This window comes from Rattus norvegicus, chromosome 1 (assembly GCF_036323735.1).
Source record: "Rattus norvegicus strain BN/NHsdMcwi chromosome 1, GRCr8, whole genome shotgun sequence".
Taxonomy (NCBI): Eukaryota; Metazoa; Chordata; class Mammalia; order Rodentia; family Muridae; genus Rattus; species Rattus norvegicus.
The window spans coordinates 174322898-174338514 of record NC_086019.1 but is presented as its reverse complement, the minus strand read 5'-3'; the positions used below and the strand labels follow the sequence as shown (position 1 = coordinate 174338514).

Here is a 15617-nt window from a genome sequence, read left to right as displayed (position 1 = left end):
CAGGAAAACCCTGAGTGTTCTGTGTTCCCAGTCTTCCCACCTGTGCTTAGCACTGCTGTGAAGCCTTTGTAATTAGATCCGGTGCACTGACAACCTCTCTAGCTTAAGGTCAGGTGATGCCTTTTCTGCAGAGTAATCACAGGACAACTTACATTCACAAAGTCTGGAAACCAGAGATTGACATCTTGGCAGAGAGAGGCATTTAAAAATTCTGCTTATGGGTGTGGAGAGATGGCCCAGGGGGTAAAGTGCTTGCCCCACAAGCATGAAGACCTGAGTTCAGATCCCAGAACACTCATACATGGGCCATGCGCACACACACACAAACACACACACATACAAACACACACACATACACACACACACAATCACACAGGCACAGGATGATTAATTGGTTCTGCCCACAATAGGCTAGCATACTAGTGTCCACACAGCATGTGTGTGGGTGTGGGTGTGTACATATGCCATACCCACAGATGGCCCTTTCATCATCCAAAGTGGTATGAGCCCTGCGTGTTACAATAATAAAAAGTCACACAGAAGTACCAAAAGTTCCAGCAGTTAGAGAACCAAGTAGTCTCTGGTGGGGAGACCTGAATATTATATACCCAGCCCTGTCCTAAACAGTCTAGCCTGGACACCTCCAATGACAGAGCTCCCTACATTCCTGAGCAAGGCATAAACTTTCTATTAGTCATTCAATAAACATTTACCAAACACCTGCTCCTGGCCAGGCCAGTGCAAGACTCACAAACACTCAGAGCCGAACAAAGTGTGACCTGTTACCACTGATATAAAGCATGTTGTCACCAGGAACTCAGCCGTCTGTCCACAGCGCAGCTGTCACACCTTGTGCTAGCCTCTCAGTGCACCAGGGTTAGCCAGCTCACTCTGGCACAGCCGGCAGCTCCTTCCTTCCTCCAACCACCTGGCAGAATTACCCAGCTTGCCAAGGAGCTGGCCGGGTATGCCACCGTGAGGGCACCAGTTCAATACCAAGCTGAGGCCTGGGCTTGGGAGCGGCTTTGTCAATCCTTAGATGGGCAATCCTCATGGGCCACAGGATGCCTCTTGCTGGCTAGGCTCTCAAACAATAAGGTAACCTGGTATGTTATCTCCCGGTACCTGCCCAGAGTCCTCACCTGTGCTACACCCTTCACTGTCCCTGCCATTCATCATGTCCCCACTCCTACTCTGCCCTCCCCCACCACCCCCACAAGCATCCCAATAACATCGGATTCATATACTAAACGCAAGTCCAGAGCTTTGCCTGGAGGGTCCTTCTCCAAGCTTCTGAGGCCTCCGCCCTGATGCATCTGCCCAAGGCCAGTTATCCAAGCAGGGGTACCAAAGCAAGCCTCTTACCAAGCTCCCAGAAATGCACAATGAAGCGAGGGGCCACTCATGACCTCACCGAGGGCCAGGCCCTGGGTAGTGAGTGACAGGTGTATCAGACATAACCCCAGATTCTGTGGGCTCAGTGGGACCACAGAGATAGTCCTGGAGAGGTGGACAGATGTTTAACATGCAGTATGGTCATGTCATGGAGTATTTTGGGATCCCAGAGGAGACACCTAATCCAGACTGGGCATGCAAATGCTAGAGCAACAGGGACAGAGGGGGAGGGGAGCTTTTAGAATAGCAGGCTTGTTGGGTCAATCCCTGAGGCACACTCATTTATTCCAGCAGTTCCTCCACCTCCAGACGAAGAAGCAAGAGTCTAGAGTCTGACAGTGGCAGCCAGCAAATCATGGTTAACTGTGCACTCACCGAGTGGGACAGATCCCTGCACTTCACAGGCTCAGCTACTCCAGGGGTATCATGGTCACTGAACCCTTCTACACGGACATGAGACCCCTGGCGTGTGGAGGGAGGAGCTGAAGAGCCGGCATGCTGTGTGCCTGAGAGATCCCAACCTGTGTGGCGAGGAGAAGACGGACAGCTGGCAAAGGGGCCTGCTGTTCGCTCGCCACCCTAATTGTCCTCAGAGAACGTGTGGGGGACAGAGGGTGGACGCCCCTCACTCTACGGGCGTGGCCTGACTAGGCCCAGACAACTTTCCCACACCCAGGAGCCCATCAGCCGCAGAGACTCCGACCCCTCCTCCCTTCTTTGTCTTAAGTCTCTCTTCTTGTCTTTTGTCCTCTTTCCCCAGACTGACCAAAGACAGACCCTATTTGTCTCAACAGTATTCTCCTGGCCTCATCACACTTGCCCCAGACCTTCCTAGCTGTCTTTCTTCCCGAAAGACCCCAGTTGTCAGAGTGAAGAACATTCCTTAGGCCATTTATTTGTTTGTTTGCCTGTTTATTATTTAATTGTAATAAATATGTAATACACAGTGAATATGTAAGCACATGTTCATGTGTATGCATGTGTGTGCCGTATGTATGAACATGTATGTATATGTGCGTGTGGAGTCCTGTGGTCAACGTCAGTTTTCCTCCTTACTGGATCTTCACCCTAGTTTTTGAGACTGAGTCTCTCGCTGAACCTGCAGCTATAATTCAGCTAGGCTGGCAGGCCAGCAAAGCCAAGGATCCCCCTTGTTTCCTCCTTCGAGGAGCTGTGACCGTAGGTGCACACAATGGTGCCCAGCTTCTTTGTGTGGGTGCTAAGGATCAAACCCAGGACCGCATGCTTGTATAGCAAGCACTTAGAGCGGCACCATCTCCCAACCCCCTTCCACTGCCTTTTACATCGAGGTCTCTAATCACTGTAAAAACAGATGAACTGGATGCCCCAGTAAAGCTCTGTCAGTAACTGTGACTCTAACAGGAGGGGATTATGCACTCTGATTTAGTAAGCTTTGTAGAGCAAAATAACTTAGTGGCACTTCAGCTACACTACACTCGATTCATAACGAATACCCACGTATCAATTTTACTCAAAACATTCTCAGGAAGGCAGCTGTTCTAAATAGCCAAAGCCTCCCCTAAATCTGTCCCCTTTATGTCCAGACCTTTTAAAAATAATTCTACAAGGCATCCTCCAATGAAATCCCTAAATCCTGGGCTCTTAGTCAGAACACAGGGAACCTTTTTTTTTAAATTCTCCCTGAATAACTCAGGTCACCCACATGTTATCCAGTCATGGTCTTAAAGACATCGTGTCCCTGGCCAACTAGGCCTCAAATCCCCGTGTTTACTTTTCATAGCCATTGTCTCCTCCCTCACTGCTGACTGTCCAACAGAAAGAACCAGGAGACCAGCTCAGGCCACTAAAATGAAATCCCTAATTTTCCTGTTCAGATCTGCCATGGTGCCGAAATGCAAGGCATCCATGCTTATTAGAACAAATCCCGAAACAAGGAGACAGAAGAGCTGGGGCTAGACAAGAAGGTCAAGGACATCCGGTTTATTCTGAGAACTATCACAAAGTCCAAAACCTGGGCATGGTGGTACATATCTGTAATCCCAGGACTCAAAGGGCTGAGAGATAGGAGAACCATGAGCCCAAAGTCAGTGTGGTGTGTGCATGCGTGTGTGTGTGTGCGTGCATGCGCGTGTGCATGTGCGTGTGTGTGTGCACGTGCGTGTGTGTGTATATATACATATATATGGATATATATAAAACATTTATTCTCATATATATCTTATATGATTATATTGCTTATGTACATATATATGTAGATACACACTTAATTAAATGTAGTCCTTGCTGTGTGCACCTGCAATCCCAGCAAGGGGAAGGCTGAGGCAGGCTGAGGTAGAAGTATTGTCATGAGTTCAAAGTCAGCCTCGGCTGCATAATTAGTAGCAGACCAGCTAGGGATAAAGAGCAAGGCCCTGTCTCAAATAAACACAGTTAATTAATTAAATTGAAAATTGTAAATAATAATATATTCTCAAACTGACCATGACACTGGTGACATATTAGTAAACACACTAAAACCCATTGACTTGTACACACGGGGAGCGGATGGCTTGTATGGGACGTGAATGATCTCCATACAGCTGCAAAGGGAAACAAGAGTGGAAAAGGCAGGAAGAGAAACAGGAGAGATGGAGCCCTCTAGCACGCACACGCCTGGCTCAGAAACTTTTCCATGGTGTCTTAAAGCTGGCAGAGTTCCAGCACACGGGGTTGTGGGAGGTGAACTCTGCTGGTGTCAGGGTCAGATAAGTTAAAGAATGAAACCAGCACAGGGCTTCGGCCAATGCTCCGTCAGACCAAGCCGTTCATTTTATCTTACACGTCTTAACCGTGGTAAACTTTGGGGAAAAGTCTCCTCCACATGGCAATAAAATTTCATGTATGGCTACATCAGAACGCCCTTGCATCTCTGTAGCAAAGCACCCGGGACCTTTACTTAGGAATGAGTTGTCTTGACTGATGAGCAGGAATCTGCAGGGAGGAAGAGTTCGCAATGAGCATACAGATCGCTTCTGTTATTAGAGAATGCCAAGTACGTGGAACCTCTCTCCTAAGTAGGGTTTTATTCACTGAGTGACAAAGCTTGCAGTCAGGGTCTAAACAATGCTCAGGATTTGGGGTGGGGTGAGGGGAATTCAGGTGAAGCCTGGATCTGTAGAGTAGCAAAAGATCACTAGGCTGTTAGACAGCATCCGCTTCTGGGTGAACAGGCTTCAGGCATCATCTGCGTGATTAACGATTCTGGTTTTCCCTTTTTTTAAAGATTGATTTATTATATAGGAGTACACTGTCACTGTCTTCAGACACGTCAGAAGAAGGTATCAGATGGTTGTGAGCCACCATGTGGTTGCTGGGGTTTGAACTCAGGACCTCTGGAAGTACAGTCAGTGCTCTTAACCTCTGAGCCATCTCTCTAGCCCCGATTCTGGTTTTCCTAATGGTTTCTGCAAGCTGTGCCTTCCATGTACTAGGAAACACCTGCGAGCCTCAAAGGCTCACAAGACCCTCTGTCACCTGCAGAGTGCTCCAGTCTGGACTTGCCTCCAAACTTCACTCTCATACGTAGCTCACGTTCCCTCCTTCAAACCCTCATCCACCCACCCACCCACCTGCTAGGTCCTAGAGAGACCTAGCTGCCGCCAGAGGCAGGGGACCCTCAGTGACTGATCCTGCTGGCTACAGACCTGACCGACAAAATCAGCAGCCTTGAGTTGGTCCCTAGCTCTGTCAGAGCAGAGTCTGAGCCCTGCCCTGTCCCAAGAGCTGCAGTCCTGCACGGCAGGCTACCAGGTGGCAGGCCTCACCTTCCCACTCACAGTTCAGCTTCAGGCCTGTGCCTCCATACAGAATTTAAAAAGAGTTGTGGGCATTTTGTTTTATCTAGAGAAGAGAAGCCAGACATAATGCTGTAAGAAGAGCTTTCTCTGAGCACCATGGGTATTCAGAACAGCCAGAGTGTGGGGCAGGGGTGTGTCCCAAACAAGAAGCCCCATTTTATGTCACAGTTGGAAACACAGACTCATAAACTGGGGATCTGGAGACCTGCTGCTGCTTTCAGGCCTGTGCCCCAAGGGTCCTTGTCACCATTTATCTCAGGATACCAGGAGGGAGCACTGATAGATGAGGAGCTGGAAATGTTGGTATCTGAATGGCTATACCAAGGCACCGCCAGTGAGTGGTGAAGAAGAGAGACAAACAGCCCCAGGTGGCCCTGGAGCATCCGACCAAGTCAATGGGACAGGTGTCTTTCAGAGATGAAGCCGTGGCTGGCTTTCCTCCACATGTCACTGAGAAGCAGCAACAGTTACATCTCAGGGAACAGCATCAAGTGTCACTTCAGAGGGCAGGACAATGTCCTGGTTAAAGTGTGGGATCACAGGAAATGCCCCATCACTTACTGTGTCCTAGTGTAAGTTGACTCAACTCCCAAGAGCTCTTCTTGCCTAGTCAGCCAAATTGGGGCACCAAGAACACCCACTCCCTGATTGATATGAGGAGGAATGCAAACCAGGAGGCCAAGGATGCAGCTCACCGACAGCATCCAACAGCACTAAACGCTATCGTTGCTGCCCACCTCGGCAGCAGGAAGCCAGTGGCAACATTTACACGGTGAACTATGACCTAGGCATGTCCTAAGCCTAGGCATGTCTACACAGGCCAATCCCCTCATTCTTCAAAATGTCCCATAAAAACTGACCCCCATCATCCCACTTCAGATGAGAAAGAAGCTGGAGCCCAGAGAGGTTTCTTATTTTGCCCAAAGTCACAGAGCATGCTAGTGAGAGGCAGAACCCAGATGTCCTGGATGGTGTGGCAAGGGGAGGTAACACCTCTGCTGACACCCACAGATCTCCAATGTGGCTAAGGCCTAGGCTGGACCCTGGGAAGCTAGTGACCGAATGCATTTCTAGAGTTTGGAGCAGACTCTCTGGAGACCATGGAGTGCCATTTGGATCAAGAGTAACAAAGCTTCCATTTTGCCCTGGGCCTGGGCTGTGGTGGGAAAAGTGCAGGATCCCTCAGCAGATGTCTGTGGAAACTTGCCTCAGACACTTATTATTCCTGGTAATACCAAATGCCAGGAACTCCTGCTTTTATTATGAAGGCCCAGAATGCCCTATTCACAGCACACAGAAGGCCCTGCAGAGCATTCAGTCCCAAGGCCAGCCCTTGCTATGCCAGGACGGTACAGACAAGGGACACCACAGTCTGAATCTTTTCACTCCCAGGATGAACATGGCACTAGGTCTGGGGCCACCTACCTCCAAATACAAGGATGGCACTCAGAGGCTAGTGACGACCCTTCCTTCAGGGGCTCCAGACCCATCTGAGGAAAATAGAAACTGAGCTTACAGATGGCCGAGCTCTGCCCTGCCTTTTTATACAAGTATCAACTTCATCCATCCGAGGAATGCCAAAAGCCTATCCTGCCAAGGAAAAGGTAGGCGGGGCTTGTGTTTGAAAAGGGAGGACTTCGGGGAGAGGGATGTGGCTCAGCCTCAACTGCTGAAAGGCTGGCCTCGAATGAGTAAAGCCCCTGGTCCCCTCCAGTCCATCCCTTCTCCTCTCTTTTCCAGGGTATTAGCTGTTCAGAATGAGGTTGGGCCAATGGCAGAGACTGTGAGAACCCAGAAAGTTCAGAAAGGGTAAAGCTGGGGCATAGTCCTGCCCTTCACTGAAGCCCTGGAAGCAGCTCTCAGCTGCTACCTTGTCCAGCTTTGCCAGGTGACTCCAGTCCCAGCACATCATTCTATTGTCTGTGTCACCTAGAGGTGCTGGCTGCCCCCTACTTCCTGACCTCTCTGGGAAACCTCTCCCCCATCTGTCTTCTCAGCTCTCTGAGAGCCATGTAGCCAACTCCTCACATTAAAACCCTATTTCCAGTATTTGAGGGGCCTCTATTTTCTGGTTAGACTCAGACTAACCCAGTCTTTATCATAACTTGTCATTCTTTGATTAATTTGTTAATTCTTGTCTCCACCCAGTGTAAGCCCGTGGAGCAGGGAATTTATCTATAGTATACACGGTGATATCTTCGGTCCCACTGCATTGCTCTGCAAACAGTGAGGCGTGCCAACAACAACACGAAAACAAGTAAAACTAGTGTTTTACCTAAATCCTCAAATTCCCAAAGAGGGAAACGCTATGGGAGCTGGTATATGTTTGCCACCACAGCAGCAGAGGAGTCTGAGAGATGGTTCAGTTGGTAAAGTGCTGACTGCACAATCATTAAGTCCTTACCTCTGTCCCCAGGACCAGTAAAAACTGATGGGTGTGGTGTGTGTGTTTATAATCCCAGTACATGGGAGGCAGAGACAAGCAGGTTCCTGGAGTTCGCCGGTCAGCCAGGCTAACTTAATCAGAGAGTCCCAGGTCCCAGTAAGAGACCCCTGAAAAATGAGGTGGGGGCTGTAGAGATGTCCTAGCAAAGGCCTTGGCTCAAATAGTTCACCACCACTTACTCCAGGTCCAAGGGAGCCAATATCTCTGGTCTTCTCAATACAGCATGTGCGCACACGCATGTGTGCACACACACATACACACACACATACAGAGAGGGGGGTGGGGAGAGAATAGATGTTGGGGCTGAAAAAAGGTTCAGCAGTTCAAAGTGCATACTGTTCTTCCGGAGGACCCACGCCCCCTTCAAGAGGCTCATAGCTGCCTACAGTTCCAGGGTATTAGTCAGGCTCCTCAAGCATCTACACTCATACATGTACATACCTACACATAGATACACATGTCTCCACATAATTTAAAATGAAAGTAAAATAAATACTTCAAAACAAGGTAGACAGCTTCTGAGGACCAACACCTGAGGTTGACTTCTGACCTCCACATGTAGGTACATACACATGCGTGTGCACCCCCACACATACATGTACATGCTCACATGCACACAGATGTGCACAAACACACAGACGGCACAACTGGGGCTTTTGATCTTTTCAAGCAGGCAAAGGCAGCAAGGCACCATTCAATAAATACCTAGAGAGCTAAGTGGCCTTGGTTAAAAAAAAGCACGGAAGACCCAGGACACTGTCAGCTCCCTCAAGTGTCCCAACTCAGGTCTCACAACTCCACATACATGAAAGCTGGTCACGGGAACAAACCTTTTTGCTGTCTCCACAGACTTCTGCTCTGCCAACTCCTTCTGTAGCTCCCTCTCCTTGGCTTCCTTCTGTCCGATGGGACAGTCCTCGGGGACAGTAAACAGGGACATAACATCTTTGCTGTCCTCTTCTCGGAGCACCTTAGCGAACACCTTCTCTGCCAACAGCCGGACATGTTCGTCCAAATCGGACATGTTCAACTTGGGGAATTGGCGAGGCATCTCGGCTGACAAAGAAAGAACAAATGTGAGCCTTCCTGGCTTTGTGGATGTCCTGAGTCCCCAGGGTAAGGAACAAGAGGCCCGTGACCTGGGGGCCTGGTCCTTGGTCAGCTGTGAATGTGGTGATGGATTCCCAGAGCAAGCCCAGCAGACCAGATTTCACAATTAGCTTAAGTAACTGGGTGTGAGGCGCACAGGGCAGCTCACATTTCATAAGCAGCGAGTGCTCAGAAGTCAAAGAACAAACTGACCACCAAGGCTCTTCCGTTTCTCCAACCTGGGGGGGGGGGGTTTGGGCGGCCCCACCCTCCTAACTTACAAACTCAGGAGAGGGCTCAGAGCAACCCTCCTCTGAACTTGGAAGGTCCAATAGCACAAGCACACCCCCACCCAGCTCATCCTGCTTCTTCAAGAGGTAAGGTCCACCTCGGAGTTAAGCTTTGGCCCAATGAAAGAACAGCAGAACCCCGAGAAGTCCAGGGCACCCTTCGTGCAAGCAATGAGGTTTTGTGCAGAAAAGACTCTGAAACCATGATCCTAAGGTCCCTCCCAACCTTCCAGAACTATCGAACATGACACAACAAATACATTAAGGTCTTTGAATAGTAACATTTTTAGCTGGAAACTCACTGCCTCAAAAAAGCTCTCCCCATCCTTCTCTCTTTACATGGAAGGTTCCAGTCACCTGGTATCCCCCCTCCCTTCCTTCCTCTTTGCTGTCCTGACCACATATACCGAGTGAATATACCTTGTCACAGTCCAGACGCCTTCCAATGGAGTGGGGCCAGGCGGGGTGGGGTGGGGTAAGGTGGGGTGGGGATTCTACACCCACTTACTACCAGTTCCTTTAAGGCTATTTCAAGAGACAGTGGTTTTGTTGTTGGCTAGGGTAGGTGAAGGTGGGAAGGGCCTTGCTGCTGTCAAGGACAAGAGGCAATTACAAGGGCGGAGCTCATTAGACCATCTTAGATCAGTCATCTTAGGCCTCAAATTTTTTCTCATCTGTGGGATCAAAAGACAGGGTAAATGGTCTCTAAGGCCCTCTTGTTGCAAGTGGCATCATTTTCGGTGACAGAGATGGTTCCTGTACTGGAGGTTCAGTGTACTGGCTTCTCTGTGGTGTGTGGGGCCAATTCACAACACACACAGGAAGGAAAAAGCAGGTTGGTAATGGGTAGTCAGAGCCATGTCTGTTGCCTTGACTCTGAAATCAATTCCCTCCCTCCCCACACCCCAGGGATGTGCCTTTCTTGGGCTTCTCACTCTAAGGGAAACTCTAAGGTAAAGGCTGAGGAAAGGCCACCGCAGTGCCCAACTGAGTGGGTCCAGGGATCAGAGAGGGACAGACAGCACTCAGCCAGGAACAAGTAGAAGCCTGGTCCCCACCAGAGGAAGAAGAGCAAAGCTGGCTGTGTGGGAGGCTGAGCACTGTCAGAGCAAAGGCTCAGGAGGAAGGTAACAGGGGAGGGGGCCAGGACAGTACAGAGAACAAGGCTCAGAAGGTAAACGGGAACCGAGTGGGACCTGTCCCCAATACCCAGTGCACTGGTGCGGTACAGTATCATCATTTCTCAGTAGACACAGAGACCCAGACAAAGAGCAGGACTGTTGAACCATGCAAGCCTTCCTCAAACCACTAAGAAAATAATATGAACCAAGGAAACGGTGTGGAGATATTTATCTGCATTGTTTATACAAAAGCCTTTTAAATGTCAAAATTAGACACATACTTGAGAAAGGCTGCTAAGAAGCAAACAGTAGGGGGGATGGTGCAGCCACAGTTTTAAAATCATGTGACATAATAGCTAGTAAAGAAGTGATGCATGCTGGGCGGTGGTGGCACACGCCTTCAGTCGTAGTGCTCGGGAGGCAGAGACAGGCAGACCTCTGAGTTTGAGGCCAGCCTGGTCTTCAGAGAGAGAGTTCTAGGACAGCCAGGGCTACACTCAGAAAAACAGCTGTCTTGAAAAGGAAACAAACACAGAATTAACACACAAAGCTGTGCTGTGCTTTGATTATAAGGATATAAACAGGCATCCCCTATGGTCAAGGCCATGGGAGTGCTACATACTCAAGATGACCAGATGGCAGCTGGGCTTGTGTTTCTTAGGTTTTGGTTTTGTTTAAGACAGAATCTTGCTATGTAGCCCAAACTAACCTGATGTTCATTCTAGTCTAAGCTGGCCTTAAATTCACGTCAATCCTCCTGCCTCAGCTTCCTGAGTTCTAAGACTATAATAATACAAGCTGCTATACCCGCCTGGGATATCTTATTTTAATAATTAATGCTACTACAATTTCATTTTCTATTTTCATTCTGTTTTTTGAGACAGGGTCTCGCCGTGTAGCCTTGGCTGGCCTAGAGCTCACTCTGTAGACCATGCTGATTCTCAGAGATCTGCCTGCCTCTGCCTCCTAAGTACTGGATCAAAGGTGTGCACCACCATGCCTGGCTAATTTCATTTTAAAGACAGTAATATATAATAGAAATAAAATGGGTGGGCTTAAGACTTCATGAGAGGAGGTAAGTCAAACTTCTTCCTCCAGGGTTTGACTGTTGGACCCTCTCCTGCCTGACCCCCATAGAAAGATACCTGCTCAGAGGGCTTTGTATCACTGGGACCCTTTCTGCCTAACTCCTATCCTGCATGGAAGTCACCCCCTCCACCCGATACATGCATATAGCCTGAGCCAGACATACAACTCTGGATGCTCAGGAAGGGGCATTTGGGACAGCTCTTATTTCTGAGGCTTCCTACACCACAGCCCACCATCTCTGTCCCTGATACACTGTTTTATTAGTCAAGTCAACCAAACTTACTCTTCATAGTACATCTTCCCTACACACAGTCCTCCCCCTTTTCCCTTAGCTTGAACCTGCCTTCCTCCAACTGGGTCCCAAGAGAAGCTGATGCTTGCTCCTGGTTAAGCAGAGACAGAGAAACGTTGAAGACACCACATCCCCCCACCCCCCCAGGCTCACAAGAGACTCCAGGATCACAGAACAGTGCTTCCCAGGACGACCCTTTCCTTTTTCTCTTTTAAATTTTTATCAGTGTAAATTCATTGTATGAAATAACAGGTTTTATTATGTCATTTTCATACATGTACATGATGTACTTTAGTCATCTCTCTCACACACACACACATACTCTTTCTCACACACACACATACATACACTGTCTCTCTCTCACACACACACACACACATACACACACACATACACACACATACTCTTTCTCTCTCTCACACACACACATACTCTTTCTCACACACACACATACACACATACACACACTGTCTCTCTCTCTCTCTCTCTCTCTCTCTCTCTCTCTCTCACACACACACACACACACACACACATACACACACGCTGTCTCTTCCCTCCTACCCCACAACTCCCATAACTTTTCAAAACTTGTAAAAACCAGCCAAAGATTACAACGAGTTTCCCACCCAACTGGTGACAACTTTCCAGGCTTTCCTGTGGCCCCAGTCAGGCAAATGGACCTCAGTGGGCCTCGAACACTGCAGCACCTCTGCTGCCTTCTGGCCATCCTACACAGACACTCTGCCATGGCTCCCCTCTCAAGCCACCAGCACCTGCCAGGCCATTCTTGCCAGGAAAAGCCTGATGCCAAGGGGAGTTCAGTTCCAGCTGCCCCATCTTGCCTGGCTTTCAACCATTTGCCAGTGGAAGCCAGCAGACCTATACGGCTTAACTGTGAACTGGCCAGCAGTCAGTCAGCTAACAATAACAGCTTATCTTGCTGCACACAACACCCTCTTGTGAGCGCGAACAAATTGTCCCAGAGTTAGAAAGGGCTAAAATGCCACCAATTTCAACGAGCAGCAACTTTCCCATCACTGCCTCCTCCAGAAGGGAAGCCTCCAAAAGCTGCCTTACACTAACAAACCTGTCCCTCCTCCTGCCAGAGCCTCCTTGCAGAACCCATGGCGTAGATCTGAGCCTGGCGTCTCCATAAATGATCCTGAGGGTGCCACACAGACACAGACGTGCTGCCAGGAGCGAGAGAGAGCAGGAGCAGCTAGCTGAGTCCTGCCTACCGCCGCTGCTGGGGTGGGAGGTCTCTGCTTTGCATATCTGTGAGCAGGAAAAGTCGGGGCTGGAAACTCTCCTGCGAATACGAAATGCAAGTGGAAAATTTCCAAAAAGCCCTAAAGGCCTCAGGTACTGCCAGTTATCCAAGGCAAAATGGATGTAGGATCCTGAACACCAAGTCCTGGCCCCGCTCCCAGCCTTCACCAGAAGAAATGAAAGCAGCCAGTACCGCTGCCCTCCTGGGCAACCACACAAGATAAGCTGCCCTTCCTCCAACACCCAGGCTCCTCTGAAAGCTGAGGAGCGATGGTGATAGCATCAGTTTGGCTGCTTCTGGTATGAACCCCACTTTAGGATTGATGGGACAATAGGTCTCACTCATCAAGGGGGTTCATCTACAGTAGGGTCTGCTCTGCACCTTCTTGGAAGCCCCCTCATGCAAAACAACTCTCCTGAAGGCACCCCACAAGTCAACAAGGAACCCAGAGCCCGGCACTACCTCCTCCTTCCCCTCCCCCTCAAAAAGAGGAAAGGACTATAAAGTGCTTCCTCCTTGTCTAGGAAGGAACAGAGCCCAGAATGCGTGAGAGCCTCAGCATAGAGGCAGGCAGCCCAAGGGCAGGGAACCGAGATGAAAAGCCTTTCCCTGCTTTCCCTTTCTTCCCTAAAAGAAGTGTGATGGTGCACTAGCCCAGAACTGAGGTTGAGCCTGCTGTTCCAAAACAGCTAGGCCTACACAGAGAAACCTGGTCTCAGAAGAAATAAAAATGAAGATGAAGAGCCTCTCTCTCTCTCTCTCTCTCTCTCTCTCTCTCTCTCTCACACACACACACACACACACACACACACTTATCTGACTGCACACGAGTGAACACAAACCACACTCACAGACAGGACAGAAGCACCCCACACCTGGCCCACCCAAGCTCACCCCTGCCATCCCCTTCTTACCACACTACTCACAGTAACTTCCCAAAGCACACTCTGGATTCTATCACTGTGCTTTCTGAAGCAGGCACCAGAGGACAACACAGACACAAAGTTCAGTCCGTTAGGATAATGGGGAGATTCTGGGGAGACACAAAGTCTTCCAGTGGCTTCAGCAAACTGTGTGGCTCGAGGAAATTCCCCTGAGTGAGATGGCTATTTCTATGGTGCTGTTGAAATCCTGGGGAGAGGAGTCCAGAAAGAACAGGTCACTTGTTTACCAGGAGGCTAGCTGTAGCCCTGTCTTGGACCTGAGTCACCTCCTCATGCCCAATTGAGAGGTTGTGCCTTGCTGTGCCCACACTGCAACTCCTGTGAGCCCAGAGCAGGATTACAGGGCTGACACGTGACCCACTGCTGGGCTTCGGCAACCCCGAGATTACAGTCCACCTGTCCACACAACTGTCTCATGAACACTACAGTCGGCAGGCTTCACACAACCTGGAAGAAGGGCAATGTATTCATTAAATAATTCAAAATGCTTATGGCATGGGGGAAGGGAAAGCCAAGATCTTAGAATTGTTCTGTCAAGGGGCAGAAGAAATGGCTCAGTGGTCAAGAGTGCTTCTTGCTCTTCCAGAGGACCTGAGTTCACCCCCAGCATGTATATCAAGAAACCACTTAAAACTGTAACTCCAACATCCTTCCGACATCCTTTCTGGCCTTTAGAATCAGAATCATACGCACACACACACACACACACACACACACACACACACACACACACACAGAGAGAGAGAGAGAGAGAGAGAGAGAGAGAGAGAGAGAGAGAGAGACAGAGAAAGAGACAGAGACAGTGACAGAGACAGAGAGACAGAGAAAGACAGAGACAGTGACAGAGACACACAGAGAAACATACAAACTTGTTCTGTCAAAAGTAGAACAAATCATCCTCACTCCTGGCCTTGTGGAAACAGGTTGGTATATGGGGGAAGTGGTCAGAGCATCCTGGACCATGGCTCTAAGTCCAACACACTCAGGCGATTTTATTCTCCAACTTTAATGGGATTCTAGACAGTCTTGGTCTAAACAAAGTACAGTCTGTAGTCTCCAAAAGGGAAGATTTGAAAACACTGTTTTCTCTTATAGGGATTTCCACACATTTCCTACCAACATAGTCATGTGAGAAGTCCTGCAGTAAAGAAAGCTGCTTAGCACACTTCACTGGCAATCCCATCATGGGAAAAAACACCTATTAATATCCCGTGGCATCAGAACTGGGAAACGCCTTCCACTTGGTTTGCACTTCCCAATCTAGAGAAAGCTGCCATCAGAGGCCAAAGGTGTGAGGCCAACTCCACCAGGTCTAGACAGAGCACTGAGGCAGCTCTGCTCTGATGACAGGAACAATGGCCAAGGGTCCTGTAGAGCTAAGAGAACAGGGACAGCTCTGCCTCAGGAAACCAGTGATACTCAGGACCTCATGGTCTATCTTGAGGCTTGCATAGTGCTGTTCCCTATGGCCCACATGCCTCACTGGACTGAGAGGTGCTCCTCCCATGCTCAAAGCCTCAGATCTGTGGGGTGTGTGTGTGTGTGTGTGTGTGTGTGTTTTACAAGTGTGCGTGTACACTCGGTTGAACATGTGGAGGACAGAGGTTGATACCAGTTCCCTCAGCTGCTCTCCACCTTATCCTTCTAAGGCAACGTCTCTTTACTGAGCTGGTCACTCACTGTTCAGCTAGCCTGACCAGGAGGCCCCTGGATCAGTCTGTCTTGTCCACCTAGTGCTGGGGTTACAGGTGAACAATGACACACCCACTTTCTGCGTGGCTTCTAGGACTCTGAACTCTGGTCTTCGAGCTTGAGCAGTGAGCACTTACCAGCTTCCTCATATCCTTCCCGACCCCTCCTGAG

The 15617-nt window shown here is 49.3% G+C and overlaps 1 protein-coding gene across 9 annotated transcripts in view; it reads right to left on the bottom strand.

The window, feature by feature from the left end:
* Ampd3 (adenosine monophosphate deaminase 3) overlaps window positions 1-15617 on the bottom strand; it is a 45080-nt gene that overhangs the window by 26091 nt on the left and 3372 nt on the right. For 5 of the 9 annotated variants that reach the window (XM_006230014.5, XM_063281242.1, NM_031544.2 and 2 more), the window contains exon 2: window positions 8490-8715. In XM_006230014.5, coding sequence (XP_006230076.1) covers window positions 8490-8710 — 221 coding nt within the window. In that variant the 5' untranslated portion in view covers window positions 8711-8715. Of the gene's footprint in view, window positions 1-8489; window positions 8716-12617; window positions 12998-13724; window positions 15196-15617 lie in introns of those variants that run through there. The other 4 variants (XM_006230013.5, XM_006230012.5, XM_006230010.5 and 1 more) reach the window with 4 other exon arrangements.